The following is a 13,809-nucleotide window of genomic DNA, read 5'->3' as shown; positions in this document are numbered from 1 at the left end:
GCTTTCAGTGACAGGAGCCGCGTGCTTCTCCATAAAATCAGTCTGTGTGCCAACATGTGCATATGACGAGACCTCAGTCCCCCCTGCTTGTTGACATAAGCCACCACCGTGGTGTTGTCTGTTCTGATCAAGACATGATGCTCTCTCAGGACGGGCAGAAAAAGTCTGAGTGTGAGCCAAACCACCATCAGTACTAGACGGTTTATGTGCAGAGATCGCATGTGTGAGTCCCACAACCCGTTTATCGACCTGCCCTCGTGAGTAGCTCCCCAACCGCTCAGCGAGGCATCCGTCGTCACCACTTTCCTGTGTAGGACAGCGCCCATCGTAGTTCCCTCTTTGAGGAAGAGTGGGTGTTTCCAGGGCCTTAGCGCAGCGCAGCAGGCTGTTGAGATTGCGACGGGGCGATGGCCGTGACGCGAGGGATTCAATCCCAGCGACGCCACCCATCGCTGGACAGCCCTCATGTATAAACGGCCGAGAGGTACAGTACGACCACCAAGGCTGACGCCATGAGGCCCAGGAGTCTGAGGCAGACCCTGAATTTCACAGTAACCCCCCTGCGGAAAAGCGCGAGGCATACGCGAAACGCTTTGACGCTTTGACAGCCCTATAAAGGTGGTGATCTGACACGGGCGCAGCACGCTTTTCTCCCAGTTTATTCTGTAGCCTAGTAACAACAGGTGCTCCGTTAGGAGAGCCGTATGTTGCTGCGCTTCCTGGTATGAGTGCGCGGCCACCAGACAGTCGTCGATAAAAGTAGCCAGACGTAAACCCTTTTCCCGGAGCGGCACGATAGCCGCTTCGGTGACCTTGATGAAGACTCTGGGGCTGAGCGCAAGGCCAAATGGGAGGGCAAGCCACTCGTAGGCCACACCTCGAAAGGCGAACCTTAAGGAACTTTCTGTGGGGCGGATAGATCGGGACCACCGGTGGAGCTTTGGCTCCGCCTAGACAGATAGATACTTTATTGATCCCCACAGGAAATTCAAGGTCTCAGTAGCATACAGACAACACACACACACATTCACCAACAGCAGAAAAAGTAATTAAAAGTATATAATATAAAAACACAACTAAGCAATAAGAACAGTAGAAGATAAAGACTATACTAAATATACTAAAATACAAATTATACTAACTAACACTTAATCTAAATAAATTCTAAAAACAGTATCCACATAGTGGTGATTAATCAATGAAGAGGCGCTTGCAATGACTGAGGCAGGGACTGAGCCTGTGATTCTCTGCATAGTAAGGTAAGGTAAGGTGCTCTGTGTGAGTGAGTGTCACGGTGATAGTGCAGTGGTGATAGTGGTAATGGTGATAGTGCAAATGAGTAAGTCCAACAGTGCAACAGTGTAAGAATAAAGAATAAGAATAAACTATTTTAAGAAAAGGTATAAGTGTGGCCACAGTTCGGCTGTGGCATGGAGGGAGGGGTTATGCATATGTGCTAATATAGCACGCAAACAGTGAGGCAGAAAGACAGTGGTAAAAAGTGGCTAGTGGACAGACAGTATCCAAACATGGAGGGGGTGAAGAGGCAGACAGACTATGCAGAGAAGTATATCTCTCCTCTTCCCTTAAGTGAAGCATTGAACAGTTCAATGGCCCTGGGGACAAATTACTTCCTCAGTCTGTCTGTTGTGCAAGGCAGTGAGCGAAGTCTCCAGCTGATCAGGCTCTTCTGCTTAACAATAGTGCTGTGGAGTGGGTGACACTCATTGTCCAAGATGTTGATCAGTTTGTTCAGGGTCATTTTGCCATGGGTTCCTGTCAACTGTTCAGTAGTCTGATCGCTGAGGGAAAGAGTTTTTTAGGCGTGATGTTCTGCATTTCACACTTCTGTACCTCCGGCCTGAGGGTAGAAGTGTGAACAGTCCTTGTTGTGGGTGGGGTCTTTGAGCATGGAGGCAGCTCTCCTGTGGACACTGCGATGGTAGAGGCTCTGCAGAGAGAGAAGTGGAGTCCTGGTAATCCACGCTGTGATGCGGCCGGTTAAGGTGCTCTCAACAACACAGCTGTAGAAGTTGCTGAGGATCTTGGGTGACATGCCAAACTTCTTCAGCCTCCTTCAGCCGTTGTTGGGCTTTCTTAACCAGCTGTGAGGTGTTCAGTGTCCAGGTGAGGTCTTCACTGATGTGAACACCCAGGTATTTGAAACTGCTCACTCTCTCCACTTCAAGCTGCAGGATAAACAGTGGTTGATGAGGTCTCCTCTCCTCCTTCATGTCCACTATCTCCTTTGTCTTGTCTGTGTTGAGGGAGAGGTTGTTGTCCTCACACCATGCCACTAGACCGGCCACCTCCCTCCTGTAGGCCGCTTCATCCCAATGATGCGATCCATCACTGCAGGGTCATCCGCGAACTTCAGGATGATGTTGTCAATGTGGGAGGTGACGCAGTAGAGGATAGGGCTGAGGACACATCCCTGTGGGGTGCCAGTGTTGGCGATGATGCTGGCTGAGGTCTTATTGCCAATCCTGACAGACTGAGGCCTGCCAGTCAAAAAGTCTAGGAGCCAGTCACAGAGGGTGGGGTGCAGGCCAAGTGTGAGCAGTTTGTGGGTGGGTTTGTGGGGGATGACCGTGTTGAAGGCCGAGCTGTAGTCAACAAAGAGTATCCTGACGTAGGAGTTTTTGTTTTCCAGGTGGGAGAGGGAATAGTGGAGTGCAGCAGTGATGGCGTCTGAGGTGGATCTGTTAGGCCGGTATGCGTATTGCAGGGGGTCCAGTGTGATGGTATGGCTGCTCTGAATGTGGGCCATCATCACTCTCTCAAAACACTTGTGATGATTGGAGTGAGTGCTACTGTATAAGCCTATAATCATTCAGACAAGTGGGTGGGCTTGGGGAGAGGAACAATGGTTGTGGTCTTGAAGCAGGTGGGAACAGTGCTCTGGCTGAGGGAGAGGTTGAATAGGGAGGTGAGGACGTCAGCAAGCTGGTTGGCACATGCTCTGAGGGCCCGCCCTGGTTTGTTGTCCGGTCCTACTGCCTTGCGGGGGTTGATCTTCCTCAGTGCTCTGTGCACCTGGCCTGTTGAACCTGTTGGGGGAGGGGAGGAGTGTTGAGTGGTCTGGTGTGCAGGCCTCCTCTATGCGCTGGGACTGGAGGTCTCAAACCGGGTGTAAAAAGTGTTGAGATCATCCAGCAGGCTGCCTGTTGAGCTGATAGTGCTGGTGGTGGGCCTGTAGTCAGTGATCTGCTGCAGGCCTTGCCACATCCGCCCAGTAGTGAAGCAAGAGAGCGCGTATGCAGCATGTGTCGTACCTGACTGTTGGTCCAGGGCTTTCTGGTTGGGGAACTTCCTCACTCGTGTGATGGGCACAATGTTATCAACGCAGGTGCTAATGTACCCAGTCACATACTCAGCATAATCCTGTATACTGACAGAAGAGTCCTCCAGAATGCTTGCAGCTTTGAAAACATCCCAGTCTGTATGAGCAAAACAGTCCTGCAGGATGCTCTCAGCCTCTGGGGTACAGAGTTTGACCTGTTTGGTGACAGGGTTAGTTTGTTTTGGTCTCTCAGAGGGATATGTGGTCTGAGTGACCGAAGTGGGGGCGAGGTGCAGCCTTGTATGCACCACATATGTTGCTGTAAACATAGTCCAGTGTGTTCTTGTCTCGGGTGGGAATGTCCACGTGTTGATAGTATTTGGGGAGTACAGTCTGCAGATTGCACTGGTTAAAGTCGCCGGCGACAGTAAAAAACAGCATCAGGATGAGCAGTCTCTAACACGCTGATGACGACATGGAGTTCACTGTGCGCTGCCGTGGAGTTGGCTCGCGGGGGCAGAGGCGATTCTAGGGTCTGTGGGGGCCCCAAGCAAAAATTCCAAGGGGGCCCTACCGACAAGTGTTACCATTATGTTATATCACCATTAGGTTATTATGTTAAATGATAAAAATACAAAAAGCGTATTATAAAAATTCTTATATTTTGACATGTATCTCACAAAATATAATTTTGAGTGCATGGTGTATGTATGAACATGCTGACACACGATAGCGTTGGATTATAAACATGCTTTGCCACAAAAACAGACAAAAATTCGTAAACGTGGAGTAAGTCCAGCTATATGAAGTTATTATTTTGCTGTCACTTCGTCTGTTTTATAACCCAGAAGGATGTACTTGATATCAAATGATAGCTCTGTGTCTCCTCTTTCATCTGACGTGCGTATCTGACGTGCATATCTATCCGATCACTGGTCCGCGAGTAATTCAAACAAGAGTAATGGGTGTGCAGCGTTGGTTTGTGGACATGACATTATTATTTTGCAGTTACTTCGTCTGTTTCAGACGAAGTCAAAGTCAAAAGGATCGATATTCATGGTACCAATGGATAGCCCTGTGTCTCCTCTTTCATCCGATATGCTTGTCATATATATGCGATCACGGGTTTGCGAGTAATTCAAACGATAGTAATGGGTGAGCGGGTGAACGCAGAGAAGTATAGATTGTAAATATGATGCAAATTGATTTAATTTCATGATTTTCTTTTATTTTCATACTTGAAATTAACGTATGAAAGTATGCTTGGTCCTTATGCATCGCGATTAACATGTTATGGCTGACAGCCCTAATACAAACATAACGTTAACCATATCTTTGCTTAACTAGTTGTAACTGCCGCTAGCTAGCTGAAGTTTACTGTCGTATAGATGTAGCAAACCATGTTCAATCTTTCTGCCAATTAACATTAGCCTACTATAGCTTCATTTAGTAGGCTAAATGCCAAAATCCGATGTTGATCCGTCATCACTGCACCCTCGATTGACGTTTACCACAGTTGCCTAAATATGTGCGGATTCTTTGAACTTTTTTGAACACAGATCCATAAGGCCATAGCATAGGGCCTACATATGCACGTACTGTTTTTAAAAAAAAATAAATTATTGCAAAATAGTATAATACAAAGTGGTACAAATGGTATAAAATACAATTAATTAAATGTGTACAGTAAAGTAACAATGCATGAACATAAACAAATATTACAAACATTACCAGGGGGTACAGCATACAATAGACAATACTTAAAAATCATATAGTTAGGAAAGAAATATGTTAAATAATATACATAGATCAAGGGTTTTAAGGGCTTTGCTGTTTTTAGAGAATAGGATGGTCTTGATGTATTGCCTGGATTCTCGTTCAAATGCTCTATAAAGGACGGTTTGGATAGAAATTTTCATTTTGTGAATATGTGCTTTGGCTAGTATTAAAAGCAGATTGATAATATAGAATTGGTTGGATTTAGATGTCGGGTATGAAGAGAAGCCAAACAGTACATCTTTAAGAGATAGAGAGGAGAAAGAGAAATCAGAGAGAATATGTTGAGAAATGAAAGCACTGAGGTCTTGCCAAAAGGTACAAGAGTGGGGACAGGACCAGAGTAAATGTTCAAGATTCTCAGGAGCCTGTTGACAGAAAGAGCAGTCTGTAGTAATGTCCTTCTTGAATCTTTGCATAAAAGTCTTACATGGGTAAATTCGATGGATTATTTTAAAAGACACTTCTTTAATTTTATTCGTAATCAAATATTTAGAAGATAAACACCATACTTTCTGCCATTCTAGGTCAGAAAATAGGTTATTCCAGTATGAAAGCGCTGTTGGGATAGAGACCTTGTCTTTTTGAAAAAGAGTGCGTATTCTACGGTTGTTATTTCTTTTATTAGTAGAGAAACAGATTTGGCCAATCTCAGTAACAATGGGATGCACGTACTGTTTGTAAAAAATACATCATTCAATCTCTATGGACGAAATTCTCGCTTGACTCACCGGCAAACGTGCTGAGACCAGGTCGGGGGCCCCCTAGCGGCTCGGGGCTCCAAGCAGTTGCTTGGTTTGCCTGTTGACAAGGTGCGCCTCTGCGCGGGGGGATGTAAACAGCGGCCAAAAACACAGCAGTAAATTCCCTTGGTAGATAATAGGGACGGCATTTCAGTAGTAAAAATTCCGAGGTCAACAAAAATCAACCATAGCTTATCATAACAAGCCAAACATGAATAGCTTACCTTGGACACTCCTTAGGTTAGAACCTGATTGACACAAAAACACAACCTTTCTTCTCTGTTACATTGCTTCGGAACTGTTCATCGCAGCGAGATGAAACCTTTGTTGTGTGACAGAGCAGTGGGGTATACAAATCTCGATTAGTGGGTTAGCGAGGTATGTTGCGCTCAAAGCCAGGGTATGGCGTCTAAATAAAAAATGGCATTTATTTCTGTAAGGCGCACACCATATATGTCTAAATTTCTCAGCCCCAAAGTCCCCCTCCACCATGGTTGTTATATTGCCAGATTCAGGACAGTCTGGCCTACACATACATGAAAGTCATGTCCAGCTGGCAGCTTGCTGTGGTGAGATACATTTCAAAATGCAAATTGTATAATACGCTTTTTGTCTTTGTATTATTTAAAAATCAAAATCAAATCAATGCAAGTATTAATATATGAAATGGTGGCAGATCTGGGTAGCCTAGACTGTGCTGAAAAAAATATAGCATGTGAAAATGGCACTTACAATGACCAGGAAAAATGCTTATAACTAAAGGTAGGGAGAATGGCCAAAAATAGAGTAGGGCTCATAGGGCTAAATAAAAAATGCCATTTATTTCTGTAAGGCACACACCACATATTTTTCACATTTGCTCAGCTCCAGAGAATCCCTCCACTATAGCAATGATATTGCCAGATTCAGGACAGTCTGCCCTACACACAGATGAAAGGCACGTCGAGCTGCCAGCATGCAGTGGTGATTTTACATTGAGCACGTCAGTGTTCAACTGGTTCTTATAAATGTATATTCATATGATGGTTTGTGTGTGTCATTTGAAAACGAAATACCATTTTGAGAAGAAATAACATTGTTTTGAATGTAAGGTTTCATTTTGCGGAGGGGTTTTGCCCATTATGTGTGTGTGAGTTCTGAGAGTATGAGGCATGCTTTCAGAAAATGTGTGTAAACAATCTAAACCCATGATAACACCAATGGACTAATTTTTCAGACTTTAAAAAAATGCAACAGCCAAACTAGAGACAGAAAGAAACAGGCACATTATACTGAAGTGCAAAATCTCACTCCAAGCTGAACTCAAAACTTGAGAATCCTGCTTGAAGCTTGAAAGACACCACAAACAGGGATGGGCACAAATACATCAAAATGTATTTCCAAATAAAATACCAAATACCCACCTTAAAAATGTGTCAAAATAAGCTACAAAATACAGCCACCAAAAAATGTCTAAAAATAAAATACTGTATTTTTGTATTTTCAAAATGAGGGCACCTCACCTCACTTTTATTAGTTATTTTTCCAAAATTGCCATATAATAAAGAGCATCCTTTGAGCCTTTTGGATAACTGAAACAATATGTTAATGGGGAAAATAGTGCAAGAACATTAGCGGTCATAGTGTTTAATAGACTAGCACACAGCGTTTAATAGAATAGTTGCATAGGCTACAATACAAATAGGCTAACAGACTCACCACTAGCAGGCCTAGGCTACAGCTGAATGCAAAATCTCATCATCACTGTGTCCTTCCACTCATTTTGCTCAAAAGAAAATTGCACATAGGGCCTTCTGATAATATTGCAACATTGAACGTAGGCTATGTGATCGCTTGAAATGATCTTTAAAGTACAGAACTAGTTCTAACACTTTACGAAGTGGCTAGGCAGAGGCACCAAATGTGATGGAAAGTTTAAGAGCGAACAGGACACTCGGCATGGCTTTTATTATTTTTTGCTGCTCTGTAGTCTACTATTTTTGAGTTTGGAGATGTACTGTTTTGCAGCGACAGGCTATGAATGCCGACTCCAGAACTGTTGCACTTCCCAGCCAGTTGGTGTAATAGATTGCCCACTATGAATGAGTCTACAGTAACTCAAAGACAAACAATCCAAATGGATGACTTATTTAGAAATTGAAACTAGGTAGCATTTTAACCTTTTAAGTTATTTAACAGCATCACTACCACACTTATGGTGAGTTTCATCACAGTTGAATCATTTTGTATACGCCTGAAACTGGTGTGTGCACAATCTCTATCAATGTAAATACAAAAAAAAGTTACAATAAAGAACAAAAAATCAGGTTGTCACATTAATACCATCCAATCAGTTACGCCAATTAGAAGCCAATTATTATGACATTATCAATCATTTCTTATTTAAATGTGCAAAATTGTAAATGTCCTTGTTTGAGGTATCTTGTCATGGTACCATAGCACTGAAATATTTCAGAGGTCAGAGAACATAGACAAATTTAAAGTCTAGAAAAAAACTGTAAAACAGAAAAAAGAAAGGAAAATAGCAAACTCAAGTGTTCCGATTAGGGGTGTCAAAATAACTGATTAATTTCGATTAATTAATTTGAGAAAAAATAACAGATTAAAAAAAATAGTGCAGATTAATCGATCCCGTATGACCTTTGACCCCGAGCCGTTCTAGTCAGTAACCATTAGACTGTAAAATGAAGGAGAGAGAAGAAAATGTGCTGCCTACAGTAGATCATTGATTGAAACATTTACTAATAAATGGTGTTGATAAAAATAAAGTATTGATTAAAATAAAGTCCTCTGCAATGTCTGCAGCAAGGAATTTGCATATCACCGGAGTTCGTCAACTCTAAAGTCGCACATCAATGCAAAAAAATAGTGTTGACATTTAGGGGAGTGTTAATTTATTTTCATTGTGTTCCCTAGGTTATATCTGTGGCCTGAAATACCTTGTATGTGAAAAAATAACTTCTTCCCGAAGCACTTTTAAATTTATTTTCTCAGCATATTAAGTCATATCATAGATTATTATGGCCATTATTTGAACAGTGAAAATAATAATACAAGAGTTTTTGAACTTTAATGTCACTACTGCTTATTATTCAATGATTCTTTTGAATTTAAATATTTAAAATACTTTCACAGCAAAAATTCTATATGCGATTCATTTAGATTAATTAACTACAGAGTATGTAATTCATTCGATTACATTTTTTAATCGATTGACAGCCCTAGTTCCGTATAAGCTTGTGAACTCAAGTCCTTGTGCTATCCATGTGTGAGCAAAGGAGTGTGTGTAACCTTAGCTAGTCCTGTCTCCTCAGTTGATGCCTTTAAGCACAACTAACTTCTCAAACAGTGTTGCATTCAGACGACACCTATGGTGCCTGTTAATCAGTCCAGCAAAGGAAAATAAACGCTCTACTGGAGCAGAGGGCTGAAAGTAATTGTGGTGACTAATTACTTAATATTGATCTTAGACTGGCGAACTTCAGGAAAAACTCAGGAATCAGGTTAATTATGTTACAAGCTGAGAGAGAGTACAAAAAAGGTCTATGGTCTATGTAGGCCTAGCCCAGGCCTGAGGCCTAGGTTGGCCTGTAGCCAACTTATCCTCTCTTCCGCTACATCGTTAGTCCAAGTCTAGAAAATCTGATCTCATTTCAGTTTAGTTACTTTTAAATGTTTTAAACAAAGAACAAAATGGCGCCAAGAACAAGCCCACTTGATTGGTTCTCCAGTTGGCATCAGACACACCTACTCACACCCACTTCACACCTATATGAATAGCATGAGGAGAGATATCTTATATATCAGAAATATCACTTATAGAATGTTCCAAACATTCTCACAATCACATCATTACAATCCTTGTAATGAGACTATCAGAATGATACCAGACATGAATACATTTACATTTCATGATACATGGATACATTATATCAAGGTAGCATCCTTTGTCTTGTGTAAGTGATAGGCCTTAAACCAGCACATTAGCATTGCATTGGGGGAGGGGATGGGGTCTTTGTTTAAAACCACGAAGGGTTACATGGCTAACTAAAAGTAGTCTTGAAGTTAAATTATTATCCATTTTAACCATAAATGTATTGCTATCAATTCCCCCTTTTCAAGTCTGAATGACTTGAATTTTAAAATAAGATTCCATAACATGAGCCTTCTTGAACAATTTAAAAAAAAAATTTTTTATTTTTTTTTTATTAAGTCCATAATCAATGTAAGTGTGTGCGTGAGCAAGGAAAGCAGCGTTCAGCATACATCCTTTCTTGCGTTTCTCTTCCGTTGAAGAAGGGTCCTCTTATGAAACTTGAATGTGTCTGCATTGTTTCAGTGTAAGTGTATGCGAGTGCAAAGGGTGTGCATGCAGGCCGCGTTCGGCGTGCACCCTTGTGTCAGTCCAAACAGTCCATGAACAATGGGCCATGAGTGTCTTTGATGATGCGGAGTGCGATGCTGCTTTCGGCACCCCCTTTCGTTGCTTTCAGTCAGTCCAGTTTTGTTGCTTCCAGAGTCATGGCAGTTGGTTCTGCCACAGGTTCTGTTGGACCTGTGGTTCCTGAGTCTCGTCCAGTCTCGTCCAATGACTGGCCTGGCTGGCCACTGCTGCTGCTGGCTGTACCTGAGCCCAGGGGCAGAGTTGTCTGGTCCATCAATCTCGTCCAGTGGCATGGCCTGGTCCACACTGCTGCTCTGGGTTGTACTGGCGTGGTAGCTGAGGCTGGTTAGTGGAGCCATCCGCCATCTTGAAAGGATCTTCTTGAGATGTTTGCGTAGTGGTAGTCGAAGACAAAGGCATGTCACACCTCCCTTTGTCCCTTCTGGCATGAAAGAGATTCTGGAGAGACTGGAGAGTGGTTTCACAACAACTTGGGAGAGACATTAGCATGAGTGTAAACAGAGTTAAACAGTGTCTCGTGAATGCAGATTCACAAGTCAACAACAGTATGCTAATGTATTCAGTTTCTCAATTGGAGACAGTCACACCTTCTAACATAGCAGGGCTATTTACCTCCAAACAGACATTTGCATCTATTGGCAAAGGCCAATATAAAGAAAATAAATAAACTTTTGGTTAAGTTTAGATGTTTAAAAGAAAGAAAGAAAAAATAATAATAATCCACAGACTCACGTGGGTAGAGTATCCCTTTCTTTAAAGAGATTTTGCATTAGAAGTGAGGGTCAGTAAAGCAAAACATTAGGCATTTAAAACAAAATGACAATTTGAGCAATGAAACCAGTAAACTTAGATGGTATTTCAAGTCAATACCATCTATCTCCCCCTTTTTATAGTTTCTTAACTATAACAAAAAAATACAAACTAAAAACAAATAAAAGGTAATTTCAAACAGAAAGAAACTCAAGTTGTGGGTATGAAAATGAGTAAGTCCAACAGTGCAACAGTGCAAGAATAAGTCTATATATCTATATATATTTTACAGTATATATAACTATTTTAAGAAAAGGTATAAGTGTGGCCACAGTTCGGCTGTGGCATGGAAGGAGGGGTTATGCATATGTACTAATGTGCTAATATAGCACGCAAACAGTGAGGCAGAAAGACAGTGGTAAAAAGTGGCTAGTGGACAGACAGTATCCAAACATGGAGGGGGTGAAGAGGCAGACAGACTATGCAGAGAAGTCTATCTCTCCTCTTCCCTTAAGTGAAGCATTGAACAGTTCAATGACCCTGTTGTACAAGGCAGTGAGCGAAGTCTCCAGCTGATCAGGCTCTTCTGCTTAACAATAGTGTTGTGGAGTGGGTGACACTCATTGTCCAAGATGTTGATCAGTTTGTTCAGGGTCCTTTTGTCAGATATTGAAGTGATGCACTCCAGTTCAGCTCCCACGACAGAGCCAGCTGTCCTTACCAGCCTGTCAATTCGCCCCGCATCCTTCTTCTTTGTGCTTCCTCCCCAGCATACCACTGCATAGAAGAGGACGCTGGCAACAACAGACTGGTAGAACATCCTGAGGAGCTTGCTGCACACATTGAAGGACCGCAGCCTCCTCAGGAAGTACAGCCTGCTCTGCCCTTTCTTGTAGAGTGCATCAGTGTTGGCTGACCAGTCCAGAGTTTATTGTCCAGGTGGAGACCCAGATACTTGTAGGTGCTTACCACCTCCACATTGACCCCATCAATGGGGACTGGTAGCAGAGTGGGCTTAGACCTGTGGAAATCCACCACCATCTCCTTTGTCTTTGAAGTGTTGAGTTGAAGATGATTGAGTTTGCACCATTGCACAAAGTCCTCCACCAGGCTCCTGTACTCCTTCTCCTGCCCGTTCCTGATACACCCCACAATTGCAGTGTCGTCAGAAAACTTCTGCATGTGGCATGACTTGTTGTAGCAGAAGTCAGATGTGTACAGGGTGAACAGGACTGGAGAGAGCACAGTTCCCTGTGGCGCTCTGGTGCTGCTGATCACAGTGTCAGAGAGACAGTTCTTCAGTCTGACGAACTGTGGTCGCTCGGTCAGGTAATCTGTAATCCAGGTTACCAGGTGAGCGTCCACACCCATCTGCAAGAGCTTTTCTCCCAGTCTGAGGGGTTGGATGGTGTTAAAAGCACTTGAGAAATCAAAGAACATGATAACGTGAAGTCAACAGTACAGTATTTGTCTTTCAAATGTAGTGGAGTAAAAGTCACTAGTTTCCAAAAATCTTAATACTCAGTACAGATACTCAAAATGTAAGTATAGTAATCAAGTAAATGTACTTAGTTACTGTCCACCTCTGATAACAATGCATAGATTTTTGTTCAGATCAAATACAGTTATGGTTGTAATGAATTCATCCTTAATCAATGCCATTAGATAGAACAATACAAAAAGGGGAAGAACAGGACTATGTAATATTACTATATACAATAAAAACATATATAAGCACATAACTCCATTTGTTCATGAATTGCTATATGGGGCATTTGGTCCCCCACCCTTGATCGAATTACATTGTAATTCATACAGTAAATGAATTTACAGAATGTTTAACCTTGTTGTGTCTCAGGTGTTGGTGCAGCTCTCCACCTCTGGCTGGGGCTCCCAGGAGAGTGCTGCTGTTTTGAGGCGAGAGGACAGGGAGGGGTTGCTGAGAGCTGCAGCTGCCCTGGTCCCACAGGTGAGAGAGGGAGAGGCCATTCTGCTGACAGCCTGCTACCCCTCCATTCAACCTCTCCAAAGAACTATGGTTAAGAACTCACTATTCAAAGGTAAAGATAACATCCTCTTGTCTGAGTCTAAAATTAATATGTATCCTTCAGGACTTCAGAGAAAATGTGTTTATTGAGAAAATGTGTTTATTTTTATTTTTTTAAATTATGTATGTTATATAGAACCCACTGTGAAGAAGGAACAGCTCTTCCTTCATATCAGTGCCCAGGTGTGTCGAACACCAGATGACAAGCCTCAAGTGACTCAGGTATATATTGGTAACTGGGGAATCAGGAATCAGAATGTTCAAAAAAAAAGTTTAAAAAACTACACACACACACATAAACAAGCTGTAAGTAAACATGATATTGTGTTATTTACATATTTAGCTGACACTGTTATCCAAAGGGATTTATATAGACCAGCTGTAGGGACAATTCCCCTGGAGCAATTCGGGGTTAATGCTGTGTTCATGGATTCCCTCAGTAACATGTTTGCATTTTTGAGAGAACGCATGAATAAGTTATTCAAATTGCTTTTTGTGTTTGAGCAAGATTGTCATGTCAGGTGAATGTTTCTATTTGTAGTCTTAATTTAGTGATAAACAACTTTGCCAGATATGTAATGGGAGTGAAGTTCGCCTCTTGTGTGAAACAGAAGCCGCTGCGATTGGGCACAATATTTCCATGTCGGAGGTCGAGATTTGCGAATTTTCGACATGAACACAGCATAAATGCCTTGCTCAGGGAGCACCCTAGAATCAAACTCATGACTTCTAGGCTGCTTGCTTCTTTAGCCAGTACAGTTGGAGTGGAACAGGAATGGTGGGATGTAACTTTGAATAAGGCCTC

General features: G+C 42.3%; 1 protein-coding gene across 1 annotated transcript in view; it reads left to right on the top strand.

Moving 5' to 3' along the window:
• LOC143132865 (carnosine synthase 1-like) overlaps positions 1–13,809 on the top strand; it is a 35,608-nt gene that overhangs the window by 21,685 nt on the left and 114 nt on the right. Inside the window, exons 4-5 of the mRNA XM_076292688.1 lie at positions 12,816–13,017; positions 13,141–13,226. Of these exons, the coding sequence (XP_076148803.1) occupies positions 12,816–13,017; positions 13,141–13,226 (288 nt within the window). The remainder of the gene's footprint in view (positions 1–12,815; positions 13,018–13,140; positions 13,227–13,809) is intronic.

The sequence above is a fragment of the Alosa pseudoharengus genome, unplaced genomic scaffold (genome assembly GCF_046254945.1).
Source record: "Alosa pseudoharengus isolate Yale_2024_CS ecotype anadromous, Long Island Sound unplaced genomic scaffold, YU_APseudo_1.1 YU_APseudo_1.1_scf_19, whole genome shotgun sequence".
Classification (NCBI taxonomy): Eukaryota; Metazoa; Chordata; class Actinopteri; order Clupeiformes; family Clupeidae; genus Alosa; species Alosa pseudoharengus.
The sequence above is the reverse complement of the archived record's forward strand: the minus strand, read 5'-3'. Positions and strand labels throughout refer to the sequence as shown.